This window comes from Bufo bufo, chromosome 2 (assembly GCF_905171765.1).
Source record: "Bufo bufo chromosome 2, aBufBuf1.1, whole genome shotgun sequence".
In the NCBI taxonomy this organism is placed as follows: domain Eukaryota; kingdom Metazoa; phylum Chordata; class Amphibia; order Anura; family Bufonidae; genus Bufo; species Bufo bufo.
Window position 1 is genome coordinate 371,559,229 of NC_053390.1, and position 15,146 is coordinate 371,574,374.

At 42.4% G+C, this 15,146-nt stretch overlaps 1 protein-coding gene across 4 annotated transcripts in view; it reads right to left on the reverse strand.

Moving 5' to 3' along the window:
* NFIB (nuclear factor I B) overlaps positions 1-15,146 on the reverse strand; it is a 246,934-nt gene that overhangs the window by 99,376 nt on the left and 132,412 nt on the right. For all 4 annotated transcript variants that reach the window (XM_040417163.1, XM_040417162.1, XM_040417164.1 and 1 more), the window contains exons 3-4: positions 14,249-14,302; positions 1,607-1,675 (exon numbers count right to left, since the gene is read on the reverse strand). In XM_040417163.1, coding sequence (XP_040273097.1) covers positions 1,607-1,675; positions 14,249-14,302 — 123 coding nt within the window. The remainder of the gene's footprint in view (positions 1-1,606; positions 1,676-14,248; positions 14,303-15,146) is intronic.

Consider the following 15,146-nt stretch of genomic DNA (forward strand, 5'->3'; position numbering starts at 1 on the left):
TAGTGGAGCTTATATCCCGGAATTTTCTTTCAATATCTTGGCATTGTCTTCCCATTAGCAAGATGACATCCACTTCCCTGTACACTGACACAGTGGAAAGGTCAGTAAATGAGAAGGGAATTCATTATGTAACAGGATGGACAACAGGCATGCACTTCCACATTTGGATTTCTAGCTACTACTACATATTAACAGTTACACGGCAACATCACTTGCAAAATTCACACATTTTGTAATGTGACAACTAATCCAGTAACTGCTGAAGGAAGTTTCCAGTCAATAGGAATAACCTGAGTTGTGTGAGAGTCACAAGTGCATGCACCTTTCATATGCTTTTCATGCAATCATTACAAGATAAATATGTAAGTACATGGGGTGAAAAACATGCAAGTAAATGTCATAAAAATCACAAGACTGTTCAAGAGGACCTGCCACCACAAAATGCAATACAATTTGCAAGCAGCATGTTATAGAGCAGGAGGAGATGATCAGATTAATATATAGTTTTGTGAGAAAAGATTCAGTAAAACTGAACTTAAGAAAGCCCCTTTGTACAGTTATCAGAGACTGACAGGTATCTTTGTATACACACTTACAGAGAGAATGCGATCAATCACTGATAACACCTCCCCTGTGTACAGCTATCAGTGACTGACATTTATGTATACACACTTACACAGAGAATTCTATCAATCACTTATAGCAACTCCCCCGTGTACAGCTATCAGTGACTGACAGGTATCTTTGTATACACACTTACAGAGAGAATGCGATCAATCACTGATAACACCTCCCCCGTGTACAGCTATCAGTGACTGACATTTATGTATACACACTTACACAGAGAATTCTATCAATCACTTATAGCAACTCCCCCGTGTACAGCTATCAGTGACTGAAAGCTATCTATGTAGGCACACTTACATAGAGAATGTTATCAATCCCTTATAACAACTCTCCCATATACAACTGTCAGTGACTGACAGCAATCTCTGTTTACATAGTTACACAGAGAATGCTATCAATCACTGATAACACCTCCCCTGTTTACAGCTATCAGTGACTGACAGCTATATATGTATACATACTTAAACAGAGAAAACAATAAATCACTGATAACACCTCCCCTGTGTACAGCTATCAGTGACTGACAGCTATATATGTATACATACTTAAACAGAGAATGCTAACAATCACTGATAATACCTGTGTACAGCTATCAGTGACTGGCATCTATCTCTATATACACATTTACACAGGAAATGCTATCATTTACTGATAACACCTCCCCCATGTACAACTGTCAGTGACTGATAGCTATCTCTGTACACACATTTACACAGAGAATACTATCAATCACTGATAATACTCCCCCATGTACAGATATAAGTGACTGACAACTATCTCTGATACACAGTTACACAGAGAATGCTATCAATCACAGATAACACCCCCCATGTACAACTGAAGTCAGAAACAGCGAATATATAAATATATAAATGACAAGTTTTCTTAGAAAACAATATAAAGTATATATATATATATATATATATATATATTTATTTAGGATGTAGTATTTAACATGATGAATGGCACTCCAACTTACTTCTAGACACTCGCACAAGCTCTGAAACATTGAAAACGCCAGACTTCACAAAACTATCTTCAAGGTATCCTGGAAAAACAGAGAGAATTGTAATAAGGCGGTTTCAAGCTAATTTTCTTTCTCTAAAGCTTTTTTTTTGCCAAAAATTGCTGCAGCCAGAAATTATATAGAAACACTGGGGGAGATTTATCAAATTGGTGTAAAGTAGAACTCTCTTAGTTGCCCATAGCAACCAATCAGATTCTACCTTTCATTTTTCACAGCTCCTTTGGAAAATGAAAGGTGGCTTCTAATTGGTTGCTATGGGCAACTAAGCCAGTTCTACTTTACACCAGTTTGGTAAATCTCCCCCACTGTGTTTTTTGTAGTGACATTTTAAGGACCAGGATATTCATTGTTAATCCAAACACAATGGGGGTCATTTATTAAGACCGCTCTGTGCAGTCTTGCTCCCCCTGTTTCCTCTGTCAGCCTCTCCCTCTCCTTCTTGATTGTTAGGGCAGGTTCCAAACAACACAAGAAATATTGGGGGGAATTCCGGCTTCAAAAAGTCGTAAAATAGGGCTTTGTGATTTTTTTATTATTTTTTTACTTACTTGCAACTTTTTGCATTTTTACACCACTCACTCCAGTTTGGGAAACAATAACACAAACACAAAAGTGTTCATTTTAAAGATGCACCACATTTAACAAACAATGTGCAACATTTGATAAATGTGTCAAAAAGTACGTCACCGTGTACTCAAGAAAAACTCACTTTAAGTATTACCCTCATGATAAATTGCACCCATTGTCCTGTTTAGCTAACAGAGGCTTACAAAGAATATAGCACACTTATAGTTATCAGTCCAATGTATTCATGAGGGAAGTGCTATCCCAACCTTCCTCCTGCCTCCTTACCAGTAACTAACAGCTACCATATGTACATGTACATGCATGGAAGCTGCCAATTAACGGTTTCTATTTGTAACGAAATGTGTGTATACTCCTGTGTCAGAGTTTCCGTAGAAGATATCAATAAGGCTACATTCACCTAACTATGTCACGGCCACACAGCATCATGGTGCAGACCGACTGACTTCAATGGGTTCGTGATTTGCATTTTGAATTTTGGGGCTCAATGTAAATTATGCAGAACTATAAGGAGTAGGAAGAAGTTAAGAGCTCAGTTATTAATGGTAGATTGTAAGCTTCAAGAACTAAAGTTTGAGCTTTTCATCATGAACAGAAAGCAGGATATGACACTTTCAAAAAAGGTTACAGCTATTGCATGTTCTACAACCTTCTCTGGTTGAACCAATCACCAACAATTCTGTTTCTGTGCAAGGAGTCTGCATGACAGCACACAGAGTCCCTATGGTTCGCTTTTATGAAACAGTAGGAAGTATGTCATCAAATGATGCTTCCATATGCCACTAGGGAGAATACCAATGTAATGTGTAACATGCAAAGCTTTTCTTTCCCATGGAAATGTGAGGGGAAAAAACGTTGTATCCCTCAGTATGAAATCGGGTCTATACATATCTATAGAAACACTATAATAGATTTGTACACACATACTTGTCAAGCAGAAAGAATACATTTGCAGCACTGCTCAATCCATCATGATGGACATTAATGACACCGAACAGACCCCACCACACTTTTTTTCCAACATGTTTTACTAAGTCAGCTTTGAACCTTCCAATTAGGGCCAGGTTTAATGTATATGCTTTCTGTATGCGTTAAACGGATGGGAAAAAAGTCATGTGAACCCAGCCTAAGAAGTGAAGGGGCTTGTCCATGAGTTCTATTCACTGTACTTTCACACAACTTTACATAAATCAATGGTAAATCAGTGACCATAAACAATTTTGTAATATGTTTTATCAGTGAAAAATGTCTAGTTCTCATGTTATCAGCTGTTTACCTCTACCTTTATCCCCTTGCTAACTGATTTTCACTTTGAAAAATGCTCTGAATTCTGTCTTGGGACAGAGCAGCTCTAGTTCAGCACAATTACAATTACCAAGTATAGTTATTTTTATATTTTTTGCTACACTCAAAGATCCATAAAAAAAATTCACCTAAGGGGCTATGTGAGGACTTTTACTATATCAGAATGCCAAACATAGGGCTGAATAGGCATCTGAACATGGTAGGCCTGGGTGCCATTGTTAGACTCCTGACTGCCATGGCAACCCCTCGGCACCTGACAATCCTATCACAGGGGAGTACAATGGGGTAAGAGCATTGACCGCAGCATCTGAGGGGTTAGGGAATCAGTCACTGCTTTTTTTGCTAGCCTAAAGGCAGCATAAAATAGTGACACATACACCAACAGACCTCCAAAGGAATATACTTATATATTTTGATCCATATGCACTAAGTTCGTAATTATATTTTATAAGTTATAAATTATATTATAAGTTCGTAAATATATTGTTCGTAATCCATATGCACTAAATTCTTCAATCTCTTCGTCAAAATTCTGGCCAAAATCTTACAATCACTATTCTTTAGTGATATTGGGCGATACAAACCCGGATATAAACTATTCTTACCTTCTTTAGGAATTAAAATGATCGTTGCTTCCCCCATTGAAATAGGTAACTGCTCTACTTGATAGAGTGTGAGAAAACCACCATTAATTTATTTGCCCAAAACTCTCTATCTCTTTTATATAGTTCTAGAGGTAATCCATCTGGGCCTGCTGTTTTACCAAGTGGGGATTCAGCTATTGCAGATAGCACCTCATCCAGTGATATAAGACGATCTAATTCTTCCAGTTGATTAACACTAAGTTTTGGAATATTAATATCCCTCAGAAAGCCCATCAATCTAGTGCAATCTATTTGATTGATCAGTTAACGGGCAACAGCGACAAAAGAAGACATTCATTAATAGGTCTCTATTAGTAAAGATGTTAATTTTAGTCCAACTTCCACCTCAGACAGGTCCCTCCATACCTTGGCAATACGTTGATAGGCAATGGCTGAAATTAAACATTCATTAGAGAGTATGTTAATAATAATAGAAAAACCAACTAGGCTAATTCACACAGCCCATTAACAATTCATCAATGGACATCAGCTGAGCTTAATCACTGATGAGTAAGGTAGTTAATGATTGTTACGGATCCGTCTCACAAATGCATTGCAAGAACGGATCCGTCTGTCCATTTGTCATATGGACAAACAGATCAGTTTCTATTATTTTTTCACATTTTTAAAGGTCTATGCATGCGCAGACCGGAAGGATGGTTTCGGCATTGCAGTATTTTTAATGCCAGATACAGCACTAATACATTCCTATGGAAAAAAATGCGGGGCCAGGCAAGTGTTCCGTTTTTTTGGCCGGAGATAAAACGGCAGGATGCTGCGGTATTATCTCCATCCTGAACAGTCAAAAAGACTGAACTGAAGACATCCTGAACGGATTACTCTCCATTCAGAATGCATGGGGATAAAACTGATCAGTTCTTTTCCGGTATAAAGCCCCTAGGACGGAACTCTATGCCGGAAAAGAAAAACGCTAGTGTGAAAGTACCCTGAAGGAGATATGCTCAAAGAGGCATGCATACATCCAACTCCTTTTCCATACCACGTGTCTGTCTCCCTACCATAGGGAAAAGGGCAGCTTCGTCCAGGCGTCCCTCCTCATCCGAGCAGACCCTGAGGCCTCAGCAGCTTCAATAAAGAGGATTTCACCCGCTGCCCTCCAGATAACAATCGTTCCCCTCCGTCCTACCTCGCGACCACGAGGCCAGAGGGCGGCCTGCAAGCGGTAACTGCATATTTTCCATCCAAAGCTGGATACATCCAGTGGAGCAGCAGAACGGGAGCATTAATCCGGACCTAGGGGATGCCAAGGGCTAAGACACGTGAATCCACGCCAGGCACTTCAAGCGAGGTCGCTCATCGCGGGACAGGGAGGGGGGGTGGAGCTACGGCCGGACGTGTTACGTCATTCTTGTCATGCCGACGCGTCTCCCTCTGTATCGCCAATTTTAAATACCCAACAGGCGCCATTTTTAAATACCCAACCAAAGCATATATGTACGGTGCTGATCATAAAAGATAAAAAAGTAGCATTTTGCTAAGAAGAGCTGTCACTAAGTTATGACACCCATAGTTAAGGTAATATTACACTGCCTGACATTCAAGCAGTGTGAGCACTGATGGATGATAACACATCCAATAGTGCTCATTTCCATTGGTATAATTTCACAGGCCGATACAAACTGGGGAGGTACGATTGCTACTGCAGTCGTTCTTCCCTCATTCTGTTCTATTGGTTATCGGCAGCACGTTCCTGATTACACAGGGTATCTAATAAAATATGCCCATCAGCTGATTTGCTCATTGATCGGCTGCTTAATTATACACGCCAAACTACTGAGAATGAGTGTTCGTATGAACCCTCGTTCTCAATAATTGGCCCAAAAATCGTGAGGTCTAAGAGCCCCCCTGACACAGGATGTTTTAATCCCCTCTCTGCACGGTAGAAGCAGTGGCAGCCGTGTGGGGACCAGGAGCGATGCGGGTGCCGGGCAGCAAGGTAAGTATATTGTGTGTGAGGGGCCCAAGCATATGGGGGGGCATTTCATGGATCAGATAACCCCTTTAAGCAGCTGGGATTGTAGTTAACTGAGAGTGGGGTGGAGGATGTATAAAATATCAAGTACTACAAGTGAAGGCAGGGGCACAATTCCTGAGCCCAGCCATCATCAAGCTGTAATAGTAGATCAGCTTAAAGGGGTTATCCCATCTTAGACAATGGGGGCATATCGCTAGGATATGCCCCCATTGTCTGATAGGTGCGGGTCCCACCTCTGGGACCCGCACCTACAAGGAGAACGGAGTCGGGGAGAGTTGTGGCTGGAGGACCCAGGGTTTGTCCACCACCAGGCGCAGCTCCCCGCCTCTTCCATTGAAGTCAATGGGAGCGCATCGCGCATGCACGGCCACCGCTCCCATTCGTTTCAATGGGGCCGACAGAAATAGCCGAGCCAGCGCTCGGCTATTTTCGGCGGCTCCATAGAAATGAATGGAGGGCGGCTGCGCATGCGCAGTGTGCCCTCCTCCACTTTCTCTGCTCCGTTCTCCTTGTAGGTGTGGGTCCCAGCGGTGGGACCAGCACCTATCAGACAATGGGGGCATATCCTAGCGATATGCCCCCATTGTCTAAGATGGGATAACCCCTTTAAGGAAATATATATGTAAGCTTAAAGGGGTTGTCTGAGTTATTTTTTTGCTCTTTGTATGCTTATAACTAGGCAAATGTAAGGACTTTACAATTCACTTTATCTCCAGTTGCTGCTTTCTCAGATCTCACTGAGGGTCACATGACCTGTGATGTCAGCTTCTCTCCCTGCTCTGATGTTTCGTGCACAAGTCTGAGAGAGCAGCTATGTGCCTGTACACGAGACGTCACAGTGCTGGCCACGCCCTCCTGCACTGCCTGCTGCTGCTTATTGCTCTCTCCCTGGATTCTTGAGGAAAAACATTAACCCCTTCTGCTGCACAGACTCAGGGCTGAAGGCTTTACTGAGTAGCTGCAGGCAGTGAGAAGACAAATTCTGAGCATAGGAGCTGACAGAGGAGTTCTGCAGAGCATTGCACAAGAACAGGTAGGGGGAAGATCCTGTGTGCATCAGCAGTGTCATTGTACAGCTGGGACTTGTAGTCCTAAAAATACAACATGCTGCTAAGTCTCTCAGCAGGCGGACATGTCACTGAGGGCAGCACTTGTATTCACTCCCTTTGCAGAGCAGGGGGAGGGGCACAAATATTAATGAGGAAAACCTGAGATTGTTGCTATTGAAGTTAAACAAAGGGCCAGAAGAGAACCAGGGAAATGAGGAAATATATTTTTTTTGCCTAAAACTTGCTTAGCTTAGTTATATATTGCTGCCCATCAGATTTACAGTGCTATATTGTTTTTTTCCATAACTCGGACAACCCCTTTAAGAAAATATAACGTTGCTGGGCAGGAAGGGGTTAGAAATCAATTTAGAACTTGCAAAGATAAAACAATCCATCTATTTATTTAAATCAACATAAAAGTTTAATGATAACAAATGTACAAGAGTACAAAAACAAAAAAATCACAAAGAAAAAGACTGTAAAAACCACAGAATGTGCATGAAGGTTTTACAGACAAGCAAGAGTAATGGAGAAAGGAAAAGGAGCAATGTGGTTTTGAATGTATGGCTGTGTAAATCCTTTCCTCCACTTCCTCCTCCCCTATTTGAAGTGGTGAGCTCTTTTATTACTGAACACCACATTCTGGCCAGATTAGTAGACAGCCCATGTTCCCAATGTCTCTTTCACTCACACCCGGACTTCTTCATCTGCTATGTAAACATATATCCAGACAGTTTTTAAACAGCAAGCCATTTAGACCTACTGCTTCTGACGGCCTGCTGAAACTTCATGGTGTTGTTTGGAATAAGGGGGATAAATAAATAAGAAATGAGATAAGTGATTTTATGTGTAATAAACACACTGCGCCTTTTATCTGCAACACAAGCAGAAAAATGCAAAACACAACAGGAGTTCATCTGTGTGTTCCAGGATGTATTATTTAGCTCAACTTCTGTTAGGTTGATCATACACTCTAGACACTTGTCGGCTGAATGCTGACTCCACCAACAGCTATTCCTCCCGACTCCCCTCTACACATATCTGCTTGCCGCGGCCATGCTTGCACGTGTTCTGAATGGAGAGGGGAGAATAAGGCACTGGCATACCCCACTGGTGGCAGCTTTTCCCTCCTAAGACCAAAGGAATCATACTGAAAACTAATTAGCCGCTTCTTCTAAACCCCAACATTTACCAACAGAGAAAAGTGGAAACACCCTCATACACAGATGTTTGGGCAGTCTGGGCAGGTTTAGGTGACAGTAATCTAATGTCAACATATAAATAAAAAATGGAAAGGTTTCAACATGGCTTTTTATTTTTTGCTTTTTTTTTGTATTTTCAAAAGCATTATACAGAAATAATTGCTATATACATTGCTCTTTTACCATCAAACAACTCTTTAAGTTAGTGCATCTGTAAGTAGTTAGATTTGTGGTCCAAAGGGCTTAACCTTTTTTTTCCTTTAAAAATCTAACCTGTGGAGGAAAGATTAATGATCACATACTTACCTTCCACAGTGCAGCCGTTCCTGAGATCTGCTCCCGGTCATGTGGTCCCTCCAGATGACTTTTCTTGGCTTCCGGCCAAAGTCCGTCTTCTTATTTTCCTGTCTTCGCTTCCTTTCTCCAGCAGGAGACGGATCATCACGAGTGACGTCACCGCCTCCTGCTGGATAAGGCGGCGGCCGGCAGTCTTCACAGCGCACTAGGCTGAATGCTAGTGCGCATGTGCAGGACCGCCGGCCCCTCTCTGTATTGTACAGGCTTCTATGTGAAGCCTGTACTGACTCCTGCACAGCGCTTACATCACAGAGGCTGATCGCTATGCTGTGGATCTCACTGGGGGCACATGGGGGGGCAGCACTGTGGAATTGTGGATGGCACTTTGGGGCAATTAGGATGGCACATGGGGGCACTGGATTTCACTGGGGCACAGTGGATGACACATGGGGCAATGGATGGCACAAGGGGAAAATGGATGGCACAAGGGGGAAATGGATGGCACAAGGGGGGCACTGGATGGCACAAGGGGGCAATGGATGGCAAAAAAGGGGGCACTGAATGGCATAGTGGGGGTACTGGATGGTACTAGGGGACACTGGATGGCACAGGGGGCACTGGCTAACAAATAGGGGGCATTGGATGGCACTGTTATGGGGCACAGTGGATGGCACTGTTATGGGGCACAGTGGATGGCACTGTTATGGGGGCACTGTGGATGTCACTGTTATGGGGGCACTGTGGATGTCACTGTTATTAACGCACTGTGGATGTCATAGTTATGGGGGCACTGTGGATGTCACTGTTATGGGAGCAATGTGGATGTTACTGTTACGGGGGCACTGTGGATGTCACTGTTATGGGGCACAGTGGATGTCACTGTTATGGGGGCACTGTGGATGTCACTGTTATGGGAGCAATGTGGATGTCACTGTTATGGGGGCACTGTGGATGTCACTGTTATGGGGGCACTGTGGATGTCACTGTTATGGGGGCACTGTGGATGTCACTGTTATGGGAGCAATGTGGATGTCACTGTTATGGGGGCACTGTGGATGTCACTGTTATGGGGCACAGTGGATGTCACTGTTATGGGGGCACTGTGGATGTCACTGTTATGGGAGCAATGTGGATGTCACTGTTATGGGGGCACTGTGGATGTCACTGTTATGGGGGCACTGTGGATGTCACTGTTATGGGGGCACTGTGGATGTCACTGTTATGGGGGACCTGTGGATGTCGTTGTTATGGGGCACAGTGGATGGCACTATTATGGGGGCACTGTGGATGTCACTGTTATTAACGCACTGTGGATGTCATAGTTATGGGGGCACTGTGGATGTCACTGTTATGGGAGCAATGTGGATGTTACTGTTATGGGGGAACTGTGGATGTCACTGTTATGGGGCACAGTGGATGTCACTGTTATGGGGGCACTGTGGATGTCACTGTTATGGGAGCAATGTGGATGTCACTGTTATGGGGGCACTGTGGATGTCACTGTTACGGGGGCACTGTGGATGTCACTGTTATGGGGGCACTGTGGATGTCACTGTTATGGGGGCACTGTGGATGTCACTGTTACGGGGGCACTGTGGATGTCACTGTTATGGGGGCACTGTGGATGTCACTGTTATGGGGGCACTGTGGATGTCACTGTTATGGGGGCACTGTGGATGTCACTGTTATGGGGGCACTGTGGATGTCACTGTTATGGGGGACCTGTGGATGTCATTGTTATGGGGGCACTCAGGATGTCATAGTTATGGGGGCACTGTGGATGTCACTGTTATGGGAGCAATGTGGATGTTACTGTTATGGGGGAACTGTGGATGTCACTGTTATGGGGCACTGTGGACGTCACTGTTATGGGGGCACTGCGGATGTCACTGTTATGGGCACTGAGTATAAGTGATCGTATATGTTTTGTGGTCTGCAAGTCACCAATCAACTAAATAAGGTTACTGTCCGTGTGCGATTCACATTTTTTTTCGGTGTGTTTTTTACATCCGTATGTCAGTTCCAGTAAAGACAGAACATGTCCTATTTTGGTCCTCAAAATGAGGACCTCAAATCCATGGGACTGCAAAAAATGTCGATCGCAAAATGGATACGGTCGTGTGCACATTCTGGAGATAGTGAGGGAAGAGCCTGTGGACTGTCAGTGATGGGATTAGATACATCGCTCAGCAGGCTGTATCACACAGGATAGGATTAGATACAGATGTGATTGGATACGCTTGCTGATTCAAGCTGTTTTTCACACTCTGTAGATGGTGAGGGAAGAGCCTGCAGACGGTCAGTGATGGGATTAGATACACAGCTCAGCAGGCTGTATCACACAGGATAGGATTAGATACAGATGTGATTGGATACGCTTGCTGATTCAAGCTGTTTTTCACACTCTGGAGATGGTGAGGGAAGAGCCTGCAGACGGTCAGTGATGGGATTAGATACACAGCTCAGCAGGCGGTATCACACAGGATAGGATTAGATACACATGTGATTGGATATGATGTGTTTATCACACTCTGGAGATGGTGAGGGAAGAGCCTGTGGACTGTCAGTGATGGGATTAGATACACCGCTCAGCAGGCTGTATCACACAGGATAGGATTAGATACAGATGTGATTGGATATGATGTGTTTATCACACTCTGGAGATGGTGAGGGAAGAGCCTGCAGACGGTCAGTGATGGGATTAGATACACAGCTCAGCAGGCTGTATCACACAGGATAGGATTAGATACACATGAGGGCAGAGCCTGTGGACAGTCAGTGATGGGATTTAGATACTGAGTGAGAAGTAGATTCATGTCTGGGTGTAGAAAGATGGACACAGGAGTTATAGATGGAGTAGCTGCTGCAGGCAGAGCAGAGTGGGGGGCGTGGCCAGCCTGTGACTCATCTCTGTGCAGTGCAGCCAGGCTTGTGTATCAATAAAGTTATGTATTCAACAAAACAAGAAGGGGAGAAAGTAAACAGATCTGCCAGATCTAGGGGGGAAGGAAAGCTCAGACATGAAAAACAGGTATTGGGGGCATAAGTATTAATGGTGATGGGCGTTAGGAGCACATAAAAATAATTTTGATTTTGGGACAGGACAACCTCTAACTATTTTTAAACCCGTTTATGACACAGCGATTTTCCATTTTTGTTTTCTACTCCCTGCCTTCCCAGAGCCATAACTTTTTTATTTTTGCATTCACATAACATACAGGGACTTCATTTTTGAGGGACAAGTTGTACTTTCTAATTGTACCATTTATTGTTGCAAGTAGCGGGAAGCTTGAAAAAATTCCAAATAGGGTGGAATTTAAAAAAAACAAAAAACAATTCCACCAGTACAATTACAGTGATGCATTTGTATAGTTTTGTGCTTTTACATTTAAAAAAAAAAACTAAAACTTTGGATTAAGGAATTTTTTATCACCATATTCTTATTTTTTATATTTACATCTATGAAACTGTGTGAGGGCTAATTTTTTGTGGGCGATTATTCATTTTTACTAGGGGTGCACCGAAATTCCGGCGGCCGAAAATATCGGCCGAAAATGGGCCTAATCCATTTCGGCCGATATTGGTACATATCGGCAGAAAATATGGGGTTTGGGATTTGTCACCCGCGCCGGGCGGGCGGTTTACTTTAAGTCACTGCATCTTTATTTTACCTTACAATCGTGACGCTCCAGTAACAACTCTGCAGGCAGAGCGGAGGGCGGCGTAACGTCACTTACTCACGTGACGCGCCTGCTCCGCCTCCTTCATTCATAAAGTGGGCGGAGCAGGTGCGTCACGTGAGTAAGTGACGTTACGCCGCCCTCCGCTCTGCCTGCAGAGTTGTTACTGGAGCGTCACGATTGTAAGGTAAAATAAAGATGCAGTGAGTGATTAGTCTGCTGTGAGCAGCAGGGCCGGGGCTGTTATGGGTAGGGGGATCGGTCTATGGCACTGCTATGGGGAGGGGGGATCTGTGCACTGTTATGGGGAAAGGGATCTGTGCACTGTTATGGGGAAAGGGATCTGTGCACTGTTATGCCCATAACAGTGCACATATCCCCCCCTCCATAACAGCGCCACCCACAGATGAATTTCATTCATGAAAAAGAATTATTAATAAAATCATTAAAAAAAAGTATTTTAAAAGTATTTGGGCAAAAAGGCAGTTTCGGTTTCGGTTTTCGGTCAAGGGCATCCTGAATTTTCGGTTTCGGACCAGAATTTTCATTTCGGTGCACCCCTAATTTTTACTGAAACTATTTTGGGGGTGTGCATCACTTTTTGATCACTTTTTATAAACAATTTTGGGAGGTTAAGTGACAAATAAGGGAGAATCGGCCCTTTTGAAAAAATTCATTTATATTTTAATAGTTTGGGCTTTTTAGGATGCAGCAAATGACTTCAGTAGATCACCATTTATGGGTTGTTTGCCATCTTGATTCCTGCTTCCTCTCTGATATATTTCACCTAATTCAGGCTACATTTCCCAGCATGCCTCCAGCTTGCCAGAGGTAGAGGGATCAGTAACATTATACTACATATGGTCTGCTAAGTCCTATCCAAAAGCAGCAAGTGATAGATCTATGATATAGTACATCCATGCATTCTATGTGATTCAGTTTCAGCCTGTCTCCCCTGCTCCCTGCTCTTAAAAGGTTTATCCTCCTCAGTTTACTCAAGAAGGAGGCAGGGCTGAGCTATGTAAAGTTGCACAAAGAATACACAGGAGATTCTTCACAAAACACACAGTGATACTATTACTGTAGACAGATAGTGTGAGTCAGCAGAGTTTTATACTCTACTACCTATTATTGTATAGACTTGCCTAATATACCTTACATAGTAGTCTACTCCTTGTCTCTTATATGGGGCAAAAATGGTATATTCAGCAGCACTCTATGCATGGGGGATAATGGCAGTTTGGTCTGTGAACTACCAGGAGGGTTTTGAGAAGAAAATGTTGTAATCTTGTAGTTCACAGTAAGTCAGCTACACAGGAGAGACTGACCACAGTCCACTTATCTACACAGGAAAGTAAGCTTTGGACTGGTGGTCAGACTTCGGAACACATAACACAGCTGCCCTTAATGAAATAATTTTAAAATGTATAGATGCAACTGAGATGGGATGAAACAAGTGAAACTGAAAGAATAATGGTGATGTGTTAGCCTTAGAGCAAAGCTAATGGTTAAGCGATTACTGTAGTTATACAATGAATAATTTATCTGTATTAATAGCTTGGGATAACATGGATGAAAGAAGTAGGATGTGAACTTTAATATGTTTTATAATAAGCATCTACTAGTCAAGATTACAAACTCTCAAATAGTGAATGTTAATGAAGTTGGAGCTAAGCATCAGTTATAATGAAAGTGGTAACATAATCACTGCTTGTCCTGATTCTTCCCATTGTCTATGCAAAGCAGATTGACCAATTATACACTTTTCAGCTATCACAGTACGACTTTTGTTCTCTGACATTGTTAGAATGTAAATTTTCCAGGGGTTATATTTACCTGGTGGATTCTTGGCAGGATCATTGTGGCTTGGGCTTCCTGATTGTCCAGGATCTATAAAGAAATAAAAAAAAGAGGTAAGTGTTTTGTGTTTTACAAGTATTACTTTTTTCCCCCTTCAGAATGTGGAGCAGATAAAAGTGGATAAACAGACGTAATTTCCTTTTTTTTTTTGCTAGACAAACGTGTGGAGTAGATTTCTAGGTACAGATGAGTTGATTACATTGTATAAGAAGCTTTGCATAATTAGACTTTCACATTAATTACTCTTTCACATGGCATAATAGAAACCTTTAATTCAGTCCAAAATAACAAAAAAGAGACAAAAGCAACAATGGCAAATTACTGAATACTTCTGCAGCTTACTGACTCTCTATTTAGATATTTATTACAGCAAGACCCCAAAATATTCAGCCAGAAATGTGTTAGTGGACTTTGTGGATAAAGTGCTAGAACTTTTAGTGTAAAATATTTATACTGTGGTACCCATAAAAGTCTATTAGCTATGGAGCCACCAATAGAGAGTTCCTTGAGTTGTAAAAAGAGATATAATAAATTGCTTCATGTGAAAATACAAATATCATGCAGGACTCACATAGCAGACACTCCCACTTTTATATGTTTGAAGTTCAGGGTTTTCTTAGGTACCTCTCAACTGTACGGCACCCTCTAGTTGTGCATTTGGGGAGGCAATTTTCACAGTGATCATATTCCGCATATTCTTTTTCCAGTTCTTTGGTTTAGCAACATAATTGTGTTAATTTGTGTTTATTCTAATGACATTATAAGTGGTTCAAAGGAGAAATGAAAGGAAAATTAAGCTATATTTTTTAATTATAGCATGGACCCAGATTAGTTAGGCCCCAGAAGTAAAAAGATTGAGAAGACCTGGCACCCT